Source organism: Sardina pilchardus, chromosome 24 (assembly GCF_963854185.1).
Source record: "Sardina pilchardus chromosome 24, fSarPil1.1, whole genome shotgun sequence".
Classification (NCBI taxonomy): Eukaryota; Metazoa; Chordata; class Actinopteri; order Clupeiformes; family Clupeidae; genus Sardina; species Sardina pilchardus.
Genome location: NC_085017.1, coordinates 10,823,811 through 10,838,039, shown reverse-complemented (window position 1 = coordinate 10,838,039; position 14,229 = coordinate 10,823,811). Strand labels below are relative to the sequence as shown.

At 40.6% G+C, this 14,229-nt stretch overlaps 1 protein-coding gene across 1 annotated transcript; it reads right to left on the bottom strand.

The window, feature by feature from the left end:
- Nucleotides 1-2,785: 2,785 nt before the first annotated feature.
- Nucleotides 2,786-13,930, bottom strand: aqp10b (aquaporin 10b). Its single transcript, XM_062529090.1, has 6 exons — nucleotides 13,758-13,930; nucleotides 9,900-10,026; nucleotides 9,276-9,413; nucleotides 8,495-8,607; nucleotides 3,819-4,036; nucleotides 2,786-3,206 (listed from the first exon to the last, which is right to left on the bottom strand). The coding sequence occupies exons 1-6, from the start codon at nucleotides 13,842-13,844 to the stop codon at nucleotides 2,963-2,965; spliced, it is 927 nt and encodes a 308-aa protein (XP_062385074.1). The 5' UTR covers nucleotides 13,845-13,930; the 3' UTR covers nucleotides 2,786-2,962.
- Between the last annotated feature and the right edge of the window lie 299 nt (nucleotides 13,931-14,229).

Here is a 14,229-nt window from a genome sequence, read left to right as displayed (position 1 = left end):
GTTCCGTCTCCTGCGTGAGCTACAAGACCAGCCATTCTGTGCCCAATCAGACAGAATCCAGGAAAATGGTGGCTGCTGCACTGTCTCAGATTTTGCTCAAAGTTTGTTTATATAATGTTTTGGTTCCAAAACGAAGACCTGGAAAAAAAAGGTTTTGTTGTTGTTCAATTCCAGTTTTTGTTTTTGTTTTTTTGTTGTTTTCTTTGGCCTTGGATTTTATACTCTCTTATCTTGGTAGCCATTTATTTTGGGCATTAAATGTCCTTGAAAACATTATTCCTCCGAGCCTCCTACTTTGTAGGATGGGCGACAAACATATTCTCCGTATGACTGGACCACTGTAAGTTTGTCCTGCATGCACATTGATAATATAGAAGGCCCTAGATTTGGAACAGTGGGCCATGTAAGCAATATCCATCATAGACTTTTTTTTAATGGTTCAGCTATATTGGGCTGGCCTGGCTGTGAATAATACGTAATGCCCAAACATTGCTTTCCGAGATGATGTGTTTTTGAAGTTGTCAAACTGAAATAATATGTCAAGGGCTGAACAAAAATGTTTTACAGGCCTTGGTTTTGGATCCTGTTCATGATATATAGACAAGATTTGAACAAAATCTGAGATGGTGTCGCAAACAACCTTATCGGATTTGAGACGTGAAGACCCAGGGCTCATCTACAGAATTTGAACTCATTTGAACTCCATGCAGTACAGAGATACGGGTCTGGAACTGGTTCCAGATCAGTTCTAGTTTCGGGAACGTCTCTGTGGTCACATTCAGATTTGTCTAAATAAAAGCTGTTGTCTGGTCAGTGTTATTTGGGGGGGCGGGGGGGGTGAGGTTTGATTATCGGCTGCAAAACAAAAGAGGTGCTATCGAAGGTGTTTCTAAATGAACAGAAGTAATATTGAAATTGTATTGACATTGTACTGATCTATTTATTTATATGTCACACGTATTGTGTCTTTTTTTGAACTATCTGATTAAGGAATGGTAGAAAAGTGATCTTTATATTACCTAGGAGGAGAGTCTACTGAACTAAGGGGCAGATGTGCGTTTCCAGCTCTTTGCATGACAGATGTGTGATGTCTGATGTTTGAGGTGTTACAGAAATTCAAAAAAAAAAAAAACTTATTGTGAAAAACAAACAAAAATACCATGGTTACGCACTTCTTGCAAGAGCACATTTGTATGTGTGTGTGTTTGTGTGTGTGTGCGTCTACGTGTGTGTGTGTGTGTGTGTGTGTGTACTGTACAATACAGTAATTTTGAAAAACACTTAGGTGGGGTTAGTAGACAATGTGAAGTGTGAATTCTACTTACTGTAAAGGTATAAACTTGTTTTGTCTTTTTTTATTCAGCTGATTCTAAGCTGACTGAATCATGAATGGATATTTGGATATAAGTTACATATTTTTTACAGAAGAATCACAAAACGGAAACAACAACAACAACAAAAAAAAGCTGACAAGTGAGAAGGCTTTTGATGGGAGTGTTGTCCGAGGCGTGTGTATAAACGTGTTGTTTGTTTGTTTTGTTTTGTTTTTGTTTATCCCCCCCCCCCTCTTTGATATGAGTCTTTTCTATCTACACAGGAACAGTGGTAAGCGAGCGACACCCTTCTGTAAGAACCGCAGCTCAATGACATTTGTGACTCTGTGAAAGCCCGTGTATATCCTTTTTTTAAGAAACAAAAGTGTGTGTCTTATGTACATCCCTTACATATAAATACATCTTATCATTTTATTTTTCTGTGATTGCTGCTTGCAACACTGCCATACCCTTTTATGTCAACTCCTACTCTCCTGTTTGAAATAATAATAAATATGACAACCGTACGGCATGGATGTGACAGTGTTCTTTGTGTTTTATTGTAAGTGTAAAGAGTTTATGAGTTTGTCTTTGCTTGAGAGACTATTCATTAACTTCTCTTGATGAGATGCATACATGACCAAAGGTATTGAAGGGGAAGAAAGCTCTTGCAGACACGATTTTCATCAACTGTATAAGATTGTTCCCTCTAAAAGCTACATTCTGCATTTCTTGGGTTAATTCTGGGGGACATTCTCCCACCTAGTGGTGAGATGGTATTTTGCAACAGACTTTGGTCTGTCTGCACTGTAGCTATTTTCTAATCAATGTTTTATGGTATGGTTAACAACAAAACTACAACATCAAAATGAGATATTAACCAATCAGTCATTGTTTGCACTCAGTAATGGGATACAGTGGACCTTGTGCAGCTTCATGCATTGAATTTGTTGAAACTTACAAGGCAAACTGATTAGTAGGATATATTTGAGTCCAATATCAGTGCAGTACAGTCTCCTCAGACATCTGACAGACCCAGTCTGTGTAAGTTATGCCTCTAATCGTCTCAAAACTGTGATTACCATAATCTTCATAAAGAAAAGTGTAAGAAGTCCCTTTGTAGTCAGAATCCTACAGTAAGATCGGATCAGGAGGATTGAGTCAACATTTCATCAGCATCATCGCTCTGAAGCTTCATCAGATCTGTCATGGCACCCTGAGCACAAAGCCTCCCACCACATCTGGGAGAAGAGTCCTTAAAGGCACAGTAAGCAATCAAACACGATTTTGAAGCCCATAACATTTTTTGTCGCATTCAGAAATCATCTCTTCATGATCTGTTAGCTGCCCATTCTGTGAGCGCACTGTAAACTAAACAGTCTCTGTAGGCAGCCAAGGCACCAAAGACTAGGCAACCACCCCCCCCCCCCCTCTCTCATTCCCATTCCCATCCCATTCACTTCCTGTCTCTCTCCACTGTCCTATCAATAAAGGCAATAAAGTAAAAAAAAAAAATACAAAAAAAAGCGTCTGCTAATAAATGTAACTACAAACTTAAACATAAACAAACTTGACTTCCTGCACAATCGCTGACTGCCCCTTTAATCTCCGCCCCTCTGCTCTAGGATCTTTGCTCTCCACGCACAGCCTCAGGCGGGCCTCTCCGGCCACTCCTGGGAGGTCAGTGGGTTTGCCGGTTTAGGAATGTCCCCGTCTGGATGTTTGCCCCCGAGCTCCAGCGCTGGGTGGTTGGTGAGGACGTGTCCGTCCGTGAGGGCGTCTGCGTCTGCGTCAGGGAAGTGTGCCCCCACCAGCAGCTCGTACAGCAGTGATCCCACCACAGCGCCCAGGGAGGGGGCCACCACCGGCACCCACCACCACGACTGCCCGGCACTGCAGAGAGATGAGTGTGTGTGTGTGTGTGTGTGTGTGTGTGAGAGAGAGAGAAAAAAAAGTGTTTGAGTCGGTGAGGGAGGCGGGGGGGGGGGGGGTAGTGTGTGTATGTATGAGAGATTAAAAAAATGTGTTTGAGTAGGTCAGAGAGAGGTGTGTGTGTGTGTGTGTGTGTATGAGAGAAAAAAATGTGTTTGAATAGATGAAAGAGGTGTGTGTGTTTGTGTGTGAGAGAGAGAGAGAGAAAATGAGTTTGAGTAGATGAGAGGTGTGTGTGTGTGTGTGTGTGTGTGTGTGTGCGCGGGTGTGTGTGAGAGAGAGAGAGAAAATGTGTTTGAGTAGGTGAGAGACGTGTTTGTGTTTGTGTGTGTGTATGAGAAAGAAAGAAAAAAATGTGCGTGAAAAGGTGTGTGTGTGTGTGTGTGTGTGTGAGAGAGAGAGACATTGTTCTTTAGGGCTGATTTTAAATGATTCAATATCCTTTAGTCACATTTAGTGCACAATTCCACTTGTAAAAGCTTGCATTGTTCAGGATCTATGAAGATTTTACACTACACTGCTGATAACTGCATGATTTGCCTGTAACTGCTGGACAGCTGTTAAGCAACTCACCTGAACACTTCTTCCCCCCACCCGGCTATGTAGGTGTAGACCCTGGGCCCCAGGTCACGTGCAGGATTGATGGCGTAGCCGCTGTTCGATCCCATGGACACGCCGATCACCATGACGATGGCCCCCACCAGGACAGGTTCCAGGCCCCGAGGGGCCGGCGTGTTCCGTTCGTCTCCGATCGCCAGGACACATAGCAGCAGAGCTGCCGTTCCAACGATCTACGACAGACACAACGCTGAGGTCAAAGGTGATCATTCATCAGGTCATTCAGGAGAACTCTTCAGAACAGTGGATCTTAAACTGCACTCCAAACAACTCAGAACAGTTCAAGTCCAAGTTCAAAGTTTATTGTCATGTACTCATAAATAAGCATTTATAAGTTTTGAAATTCCTTGTGCTCAAGGATCTTAAACTGCATTCCAAACAGCTCGGACTTCTTTGCCAGCTTTGCAAGTCTTGGAAATGGAAATTAGAAATGGATACTCTGATTTCAAGTTGCTTTCCATTGTACTTTTCCCCCCAAAACATTTGACCTCCAAATTAATCTAGAATGAAATTGGGAGACTCCAACTAGGGTGAGATAAGGTAAATTGGGACACTTTTTGGTAGATCACAAATAAAACTATTTAAAATGCCAAACAGGGTGAAAGTGAAGACTTTTATCACTTCATATGAGTCTTAGCAACATTTCTGTGCAGAAAATATGCTTCCAAATATAATATTTTTAAAGATATTAACCTTCAAAGACCACAAGACACCATACCTCAGACCAAGAAAGTGTTCAGGTAAAATGGGACACTCGGTCAGGTAAAATGGGACAGTCAGTTTAGAATTGAAAAATGTGCAACAAATTGTAGAATAATGACAATGTTTATTTGTATTTTTTAATTATTTAATGATAGTGTTCAGATGTGTGTGTGTGTGGGTGTGTGTGTGCACAAGCACAAGCGTGCAAGTGTGTGTAAGTGTGTGTGAGTGTATGGGCCTACTTTGAGTGTGAAAAGGCTAATATGCGGCTAATATGCTAACACCTTAACGCTAATGGCAAATGTAATGTAAAAGTGTCCCATTTTAGCTGATTTTTTTGTCCCAATTTGCCTGATGCACACCAAAGTCACTAAAATTCATTTTCCTTAAAAAGTAAAGGACATAGCCCAAAAGTTTTGATATTAATTTAAACCTCTCATGAAATAGCATACATTTCATGAGAGTTTTGTATAATATTGTTTTTGTTTCAACTACAATATCCTTATGATCATTAAGACAGAATCGGCTTGCCATGGGGCTTTCCTTGCAATTATTGGGTCCACTGATGTTTTTAATCTTGGCACCTCCCATTTGTGATACTTTAGACCAATCAAAATGATTTTATTTGGTAAAGGACATATGTAGTGACAATATAATGACATGTTTTCTGATTGGCAGCTAATATTTAAAGAGATAAAGGTCTAAAACCAACTTTGTCCCATTTTACCTGATGTCCCAATTTACCTTATCTCACCCTAGGAAATATCCAACTTTTCTGGAACGCACTTTTTTTTGTTCCTGACAATGTTTTCCTGCTCTAATGGCTCTGAGTTTTGGAGAATGACAGACAGTGATCCTCATAAGCGGTCAACCTTCCACACAAAAAGCCTGCAAAGAACACTATGAATATTTAAGTCATAATTAATACCACCAGACCACTGTTTTCCAGCTGACTCTGATTCACACCGGGGTTCGGAAGACTGCTTTCACACTTTCAAACAAACTCGGGTGCGGACTAAACGGTCTCGTGTGAATGCCCTTAGAGAAGTGAATTGACCAACAATGACTGCGTTTACATGGACATTCATATTCCGAATATGGACCTTATTCTGAATATCGACAATATTCAGAATAAGGTGTTTACATGAGTTATTAAAAGAATACTCCGTTCATATTCCCATTTACATGACACGCAGCATAGAACTACTCTGATTAATGAAAGTTCTAACGTTCCTTCCCTGAATGTTTCCATAGTAACTTTATCACTAGCATAGCCTACTGTATGTCGCTATATGCTGTCTAACGTGTTTCTTCCTCGCTTCGAAGTGTAGCCTACCTTCTTCTTCATTCTCGACATCTTTTCTGAGGCCCCGCTTATTAATAACTTTGGAAGTTTGCCGCCAGAAGGTGTTTTTCTTTTCTTTCACTGTCGCGACAGAAGAAATACCATGGGCCGTCAAACAGTTTGTTGTTATTTGCCACAATGCTGTGTTTACAGTTTTTGCCTATTGCTTACACACGTTTTGCAGCATTTGGCTCATTATGTCAAAACTCTACACACAGCTATATAAGACATAGCACTTGGGGATAAACAACTCACATCTATGCCAAAATGAAACACTGCAATCAAAACATAACACTCCTTTCTAAAAACTAAATTCTTGCAACAAAACTAAACACACAAGCACCATTTGAATTATCCTACATATCACCAGTAACACACTGATGTGCTTTATATGAAACACTGCCGTCTTTGTATTTTTTTTTTGTATCTTTTTTGGTCATTTTCTCAGACCTCGTCTTCTGTAAAACTCAAAAGTTGTAATCAATCAAGAGTTTTTGCAAAAAACAAACATTCTTACAGAAATAAAGAGAAATAGAAACGTCAAATATAGCAACAAAACAAAAGAAAAAAAAACAATTACTGGATAATTTGCGATTGAAAAAAAACAACATACATATTTGTTTTGTGTGTGTGTGTGTGTGTGTGTGTGTGTGTGTGTGTGTTTGTCTGTGAGTGTGTATGTGCATGTGAGTGTGTGTGTGTGTGTGTGTGTGTGTGTGTGTGTGTCTGTGAGTGTATACAGTATGTGCAAGTTACAGTAGTGTGTATGTGAGGGGGGGGGATTGATCCCCAATGTCTTCACATGAACTTTCCACCGCCATGCAGAAAATACTGTAATTCCTCGATTGCATTTAGAAATGGGCTGTAAGGGGGCAGGTATACAACTTTTGATATATGAAATTCATATAGCCAATCTCAGACCAGAGCAGCCCTGATGTCATCTGAGACACATCTCTGCACTGGTCCTTGTCTTTGTCCTTGTCCTCTTCCTCTTCCACGTCCGACAGCTCTCTCTCCTTGTCCTCCTATACTTCTTACTCTCATTGGGTGCCTCTCCTTTGGTCTTTTATACACCTTCCCTTCCTTCCTCGATCCTCGTCCTCACTGATCTAGATAAAGAATGATGGGGGGACAACAATGGGATAGTCTATCCAGTGCTAGTTATAGATCAGTGGGAACGCCCCTCGAGGATCAAGCATCGAGGATCGAGGAGAGATGTTGAGAGGCACCCATAGTTCTCAAAATGGCTTACCTGAGGCCTATTTGTAGTGCTAAGGTTCAGACCGATTGGTGTTATGTTTTCTGTGCACGTGTTTTCAGGTATATAAGTAAGTGCTTGCAATTGCCAGATGAGTTTAGCATTTTGAACAAAGTGTTTTCCCAATGATATCAGGGGATTTTGTTTTTGCACAAAGTGTTTAATGTAAGAAAAAGTGTGTAGTGTTTTGAAAAAGGGTTTTGCAGAAAGAAAATGTGTGTAGTGTTTCGCAAAAAGTGTTTTGCAGAATTGCAAACAATGTGCAAAGCAGAGAATGTGTTTAAGCTATGGTTACACTGTGTGTAAAGTAAAATTCAAGAACTTAAGGTATTGAGGCTTTGGTGTAAGCATTTGATTTTAGTGTGTAAGCAATAGGCAAAAACTGTAATTGTCGCGAAACACCGTGAATATTCCAATAGAACGTCATTATTCCGAATAAGGTGTTTACATGTCTAGAAAGCACCTACATAACCAGAATATGATCGGAATACTCCACCTAGTTTATTCCGGTTATGCTTATTCCGAAAATGACCTTATTCCGGTTAAGGCAATCGGAAAATGATGTTTACATGGGATTATCTTATTCTGAATATGGTCTTAACCAGGTTAATATCGGAATATTAATGTCCATGTAACCATTCCCAACATTCTATGATAGACCCTGGGTTTGACAGAATAAACAAAACAGGATTTTACTTTACAACACACTTTTGTTTGGATGTTGGACGCCACTCCATACACTAATGGTATTATGGGACTAGACTGGTATGCCCTCTTAAGACCTCAGACCGAGGAGGATGTCTGGGAGTCAAGGTGTGAAGTCTCAACTCCAAGAGCCATGCCAGGAAGCATGTCTGTTAGCTTTCTATTTACAGTGACATAATGACATGTCACACCACATAGCTTTACAGTCATACCGTAATGTCCTGACCATTAACTAAAGGTTATACAGTACATTGATTTTGCAAATGGGAGTTTGAAGCCTGCTGGCACTGGGCCGTATCTTTGCACTCTTACTCTACAGTACATGTGAGTCTATTGTCATATATGTGCTGTCCATTTGGACTGGGTTATTGCACACTTTATTTTGAGGTATCTAGTGACACTGACACCGTCATGACACATGAACCCTAACCTCTAACTTCTAACCCTAACCCGCTAATGACACTTAATGACTTAAGTGTTGTCACAAACGTCTAAGACTTGTTTATAATGTTTATGACGCAATCATGACAGTGCCATGTCACTCTTATGTAGATCCCCTCAAGTGAAGTTTAACCAAACTGCATTAAGATAATAGCCAGCAGAGGGCGTGGGGGGGCTGACCTGGTCCAGGACTCCAGAGCCCAGAGAAAGGTAGTCTGCTGGGTAGGTGGCAAAGATGCCAGCTGTGCCATTGGGTCCGGTCACTTCCTGTCCACCAAAGGCCGAAATGGCATCTGTGCATACGCAAATTCAGACACAATCACATCAACCACACTGTGTGTGAAAACAAAACATGGACTGAAAAAAGCAAAAAAGTTGATGTGCAAGGCTCCTGATGTTCATCAAACAAAGTTAAGTTAAACACACAATATATTCTTTAAAATACAGTATGCAAACATTGGAGGTGTTGCAGGATAAAAATCATATACATTAAAAGAGTACACCCAAGAAGCTACAGAGGCAGTTAAAAAAAACAGTAAAAAGGGCCGTTAAACATGTTGCTTGCTATGTTACAGTTCATAAATCTCACTCCACAGCACTTTAACAGGGTCAACAGCCACTCAGAACTTTTTACAATACATAACATTGCACAAGAATACATATAAAACTGTACATAACCTCAAACTCCTGCAAACTGCCATTCACAGCATCAGAGAAAGCCCTTCAGGTTAGGTTACATTATAACTAACCTTTTCTTTTTCCGTCTGTCACTGATGTCCCTCCCTACCGTGATACTGAATTGTTCTTCCTATTGTGCTTTAGCCATATATCACTATCCTGTGTCTGTATTTTTACTTTGTATTTGTAAAAGATAATAAACAAACTAAAGAAGAAAAAAGGTTATATTATAACTAAGCTTTTCTTTTTCCGTTTGTCACTGATTGTCACTGTCGCTCCTTACCGTGGTACTGGAGGTGGACAGTAGCTGCGGCCAGGAAGGCGCCTAAGAGCTGAGAGACGATGTAGAACGGCAGACGCACCCAAGGGTGTCGGCCCAGAAGACAGAGGCTGAGAGACACTGCCGGGTTCAGATGAGCACCTGGAGGAAAGGGGCTGTGTTTTATTCATCTTAAAACTGACATTTCTGACCTGCAGTTGTTTGCAAAGAGACAGACATGTTACAGAGAGTCTGTGCTTATGCTATCTGTTTTTATATTAAATTGATTTAAAATCACAGTCAGATTGATGAAATCACAGTCAGATTGATATTGTCCCCTTAAAATTATATGATTCCATCATTTAAAAAATTGAATTAGTGACCTTGAAGTTGTTTGCATTTTTGGACATTATATCTAAAGAGGCTTGTTCAACTCATCAATATTTTCTATGGAATTCTGAAACTTTGAAGCTCAATATCTCTACTACTCAGAATACAGATAAAGCCTTATAATTCTAAAGAGATGATATGTAAGGGAGTGTGAAACACATGTGTAACTGTAAGCATTTTATTGTATCATATAAAAATAACTTTAAAAAAGAAGAATGTGTTGATGTAAATTAATGAAAACACAACACAGCTACTCACCTGAAACTCCTTTAGAGATGTATACACCAAATGTGGTGCCCAGGGCAAAGCCCAGGTTGATTGACAGGTACTCTCCTTTGGTGTTCCTTGAGGTCGTGACCTGGGCAACTGAGCCACAGCCAAACAGCTTTGAAAAACACAGCAAGAGGGGAAACAGACTTTCAAGGTGAAATGTGACAATGTACAGCAAGGGATACAAAAGTTCTTTACAATATGCATGGATTTGGGGGGGGGGGGGTATGTAATTCATATGCTCCTCTGGACATGGAACCACTGACCAAGAGCCAATAACCCACTGTGATCAAAATTATGAAGGGCGATCATCATCATCATCATCATCACATTTGATGATGGGCCTGATAACAGCTCCTGTGATTAATCTGGAATTGACCCATGGTTCCTGGGAACTGCTATCTACCTCTTCAAATTAATTTTGTTTCAAAGTCCTCAGATAGTAGCTGCTCTCATTTTTAATAGGACATGCCAAGGATACCTGCACGGTTTTGAATCTTATCGCAAAAGCAATCAGAAGGGTGTAGACAGTGGAAAGCTGATAAAAGTTGTCTGAACACCGATATTGATGTCATAAACTATAATCCTATAAAGCTACATGCTTCATAGGTTTATAGCTTATTACATCAATATTGACTGTAGTCAGGATATCAAGTTGGACAATCATTGGCATGTTGAAGCTTTATCCATTGCATAATTTACGTCAATTGCACTGTGATTCATTGCAATTGCATACGAAATTATATGTTGTGTAAGTATTCATCATATTAACATTCTACACTAGATACAAAGTATTGGGACACCTGCCACCACAGGACAACCCTCTCTAAATCCATAGGCACTCATTCTATATCCATAGGCCTATCTTCCATTGTTATGGGAAGGATTTTGATACGATACGATACGATACGATACGATACAACTTTATTTGTCAGTTTGTGCTGAAATTCTTTTTGCATCCATGGAGCTCATTTAAGGATTGCAGGACAGGAACAGTACATGTAAGACACAACATCAATAGACAAACATGTACTGTAGACATACATGTAGGACATAAAACACATTAAGCATCAACCAAACCAACAAGAGACATAGGCACAAAGGACAGTGTCAAGCATGACAAAAGACAAGGCATACATATAATGAGACAGAGGCTACAATACATTCAATACTTTCAACACCTGGAGACATTACATCCATGAAAAAATATTGCTCTAGGTCTTAATGTTGCTGGTTTAACAAAAGGATTGATTGCTGTACAACAAATTCCAGAAGATTTTTGAGTGTCTGAGGAAATTTTTGCCTGTTCATTCAGAGGAGAACTCACATTTTGGACAAGAAAGCCTGGCTTGCAATCTCTCTTCTAACTCATCAAAGGTGTTTGATGACGTATAGAGAAACCTGTTTTTTTGCAATCCAGTCAAGGTCTATACAAAAATCACTTCAACGTGTTGTTATGGACCTCACTTCATACACTGTGTGTAGTGATGCTGGTGGAGGGATAATGGTAGAATGGTTGTTTTTCATGGGTTGAGCTTGGGTCTGTGAAGGGATTGTATGCTACATTATATGCTTCCAACTCTTTCGGGAACAGTTCAGAAAGTAGAAGTCCTTTTCAGTTCCAGCATGACTGTACCCCAGTGCACAAAGCAAGGTCCATATGCTGTGATGATATATACAGGTACACAAGTGTACCTTGATGGGTACAAATGGCTAGGGTACCAAACAGTAGCCTACCTGCATTAGGGGTACATTATTGTACTTCAAAAGGGTACTGCCCCAGCGACAAGCATTTGTACCGAATTAGGTACACACTGGTACTTCCATTTCTGAGAATGTAAGACATTGTGAAGTGTGATAGATTGAGCAATAAAACACCTTTGGTATGAACAAGCAGTTCTTGTCCAACATCAGTACCTGACACCACAAATACACTTCTGAATGAATGGGGGAAAAACTTTGACAGACGCTACAATTATGTGGAAATTCTCCTCAAGAGCCCACCTGCAAAGGGGAGATGCAACTCCATACTAAGGCCTATGGATTTAGAATGGGATGTCATTACACCTGCTGTGGGTCTGGTTTACCATAGATAGAGGATACGACAAGTAAAAATATCAGCTTGATCACTTCCCTTATCAGTAGATGTGGAAACCAGCTTATGCTGGAAGTTGGTTTAAGGTGGGTTTAGCTAGTCTTTTCTGGGTTTCCTCCACCTCTCTCTGGGCAACCCAGCTTAGGTATGTTTTCACAAAAGTTTTGCTGGTCACCCAGGATGGTCAAACCATAGATATATATATTGACTAGATGTCGCCTTGACTGCTGCAGTTCATAGGAAGGAATGCGTCAATCCACCTCTTTCCTTAACCCGGAAATATGTATCGTTGCGATGGTTACGATACTGTTTTCAACTTCCGTTCATTCTGTTAACATGTGCGTTCTCCATAGCTAACTAGATTATGCCTCAACTTAAATTTCTTTCGAAATATTGACAATTCTGCCCTCAGCATGTATATACTACATCATATATAACCGATATAAAATAGAAAAGTTTACTATTATATGCGTTATGATATGTTAAGCACCGTAAACCGTCACGTTAAAACAGATACAATGCAGCTTCGCCGGAAATAGAAAACCGTCTCGGTGTCATGGCGACCCCCATTGTTGGGCTGCGGAATATCGTGGATAGAGACGCCATCGTACAGCGGGGTTCTACTCCACTTAAATGCATTGGCGTCAATACAGGCAAAGATCTATCGAACATTAAATCACCATAAATCGTCAAAATCTCAAGCGATTTCGTAGTGTTTTGGTTTGTTTCAACTGACAAACGTGTATTTACGCCGAGTCCAGAGAAAAACTAAGCTTTTTAAAATGACGAAGATAAACTTACCCGTCTAGCCCCATTGAATCCCATTCATGCTGCGCTAGCTCATCATGCTAGCTCACGACCAGCGCTAAACGAACTCTGAGTGAACTCAACCATGTTTACAATGGAGGGCTATGGTTGAGGCTGCTGCTTGTCTCGTTGACTCAGGTTGTAATCTCACCAGAAGTTGCTGTTGTTAGATGGTAAGTTGTTTGAACATTTACTTCTGTGCTTTAACACGGTCTGATACATAGGCCAATCGTTACTTTTATAATCATGTGGCGATGCGTTTGGCGAGTGATGTAGTTTACTAATTCACAAATGGAAAAGACACTATAACAGTGATTTTCTGACGTTTCAACTGAGAAACGGAGTTTGAAATCATTGTGAGAAGTCGCCGAATTTGTCGCTAGTCAATAGATAAGATTTTAATCACTCGGGATGCCCAAAAGTAGCTAAATATGTAACACTGGACAACACGGGTGAACTAGTTTAGAGCTTCAGAATCCCCGCTCCAAGATGGCGCCGGTGTTGACGTATGCTTAGAAGCTCAAGGCGACATCTAGTCAATATATATATCTATGTGGTCAAACAAGCTGGTCAACCAGCAAACCACTCTAAGCTGTTAGCAGGATGCATGGACACAAACCTTAAATTATTTGACACCTCACCAATACTCATATTGTATGTTGCAACACCAAAACTCCACCTGCACTAAAACCTTCTGTCTTACTAGCTTTTGTCAGTAGCTATGGGGTGAAACAAACATTATACTGTATGTGCGGACGTGCACATATGTGTACACACACACACACACACACACACACACACGTGACAGACATTCACTACAATATCAATGCAAATCTTCACCTTCACTAAAACCTTAAATTTGCCATCTGTCCTTTGACTAGCTGCTGTCTGCAGCTATGAGATGAAAGACGCATATGCAGACACACACACACGCACACACTTACAATCATGACGTAGACCCCCAGGCTTTCTGCTAGGCACTCTCTAGCCAGTGAGCTTCTAATGCGACACCTCCTCAAGAGCCGGTCCATCCTGGCAGCTGCCTCTGTTCTGGGGTCAGTCTAATACGGGGAGCGTCCAGGAGCTGACCAGTGGGTTCCCCAGGAATGACTGTGACCTCCAGGATCCAGGGAAAGAGAGAGAGAGAGAAGCCACCCGTGCAGAAAAACAACTGTGTTATGAGACAGCACTGCAGAGCCCTGTGTACTTTTGTACTCCCAAGACTTCAACGTCACAGTTAATGAGTGATGGCCTGTGGAGTGTGTGTGTGTGTGTGTGATTATGTGTTAGGAATGATCTTGTTTGTTGTATGATTTTATATAGCGCATATTCTTGTGCAAAGGTCTCATGAAAACCAATGTGGTTATGCGATAGTGTGATAAGCTGAGACTGGAGTTCAGAGGAATTCACCGGTTA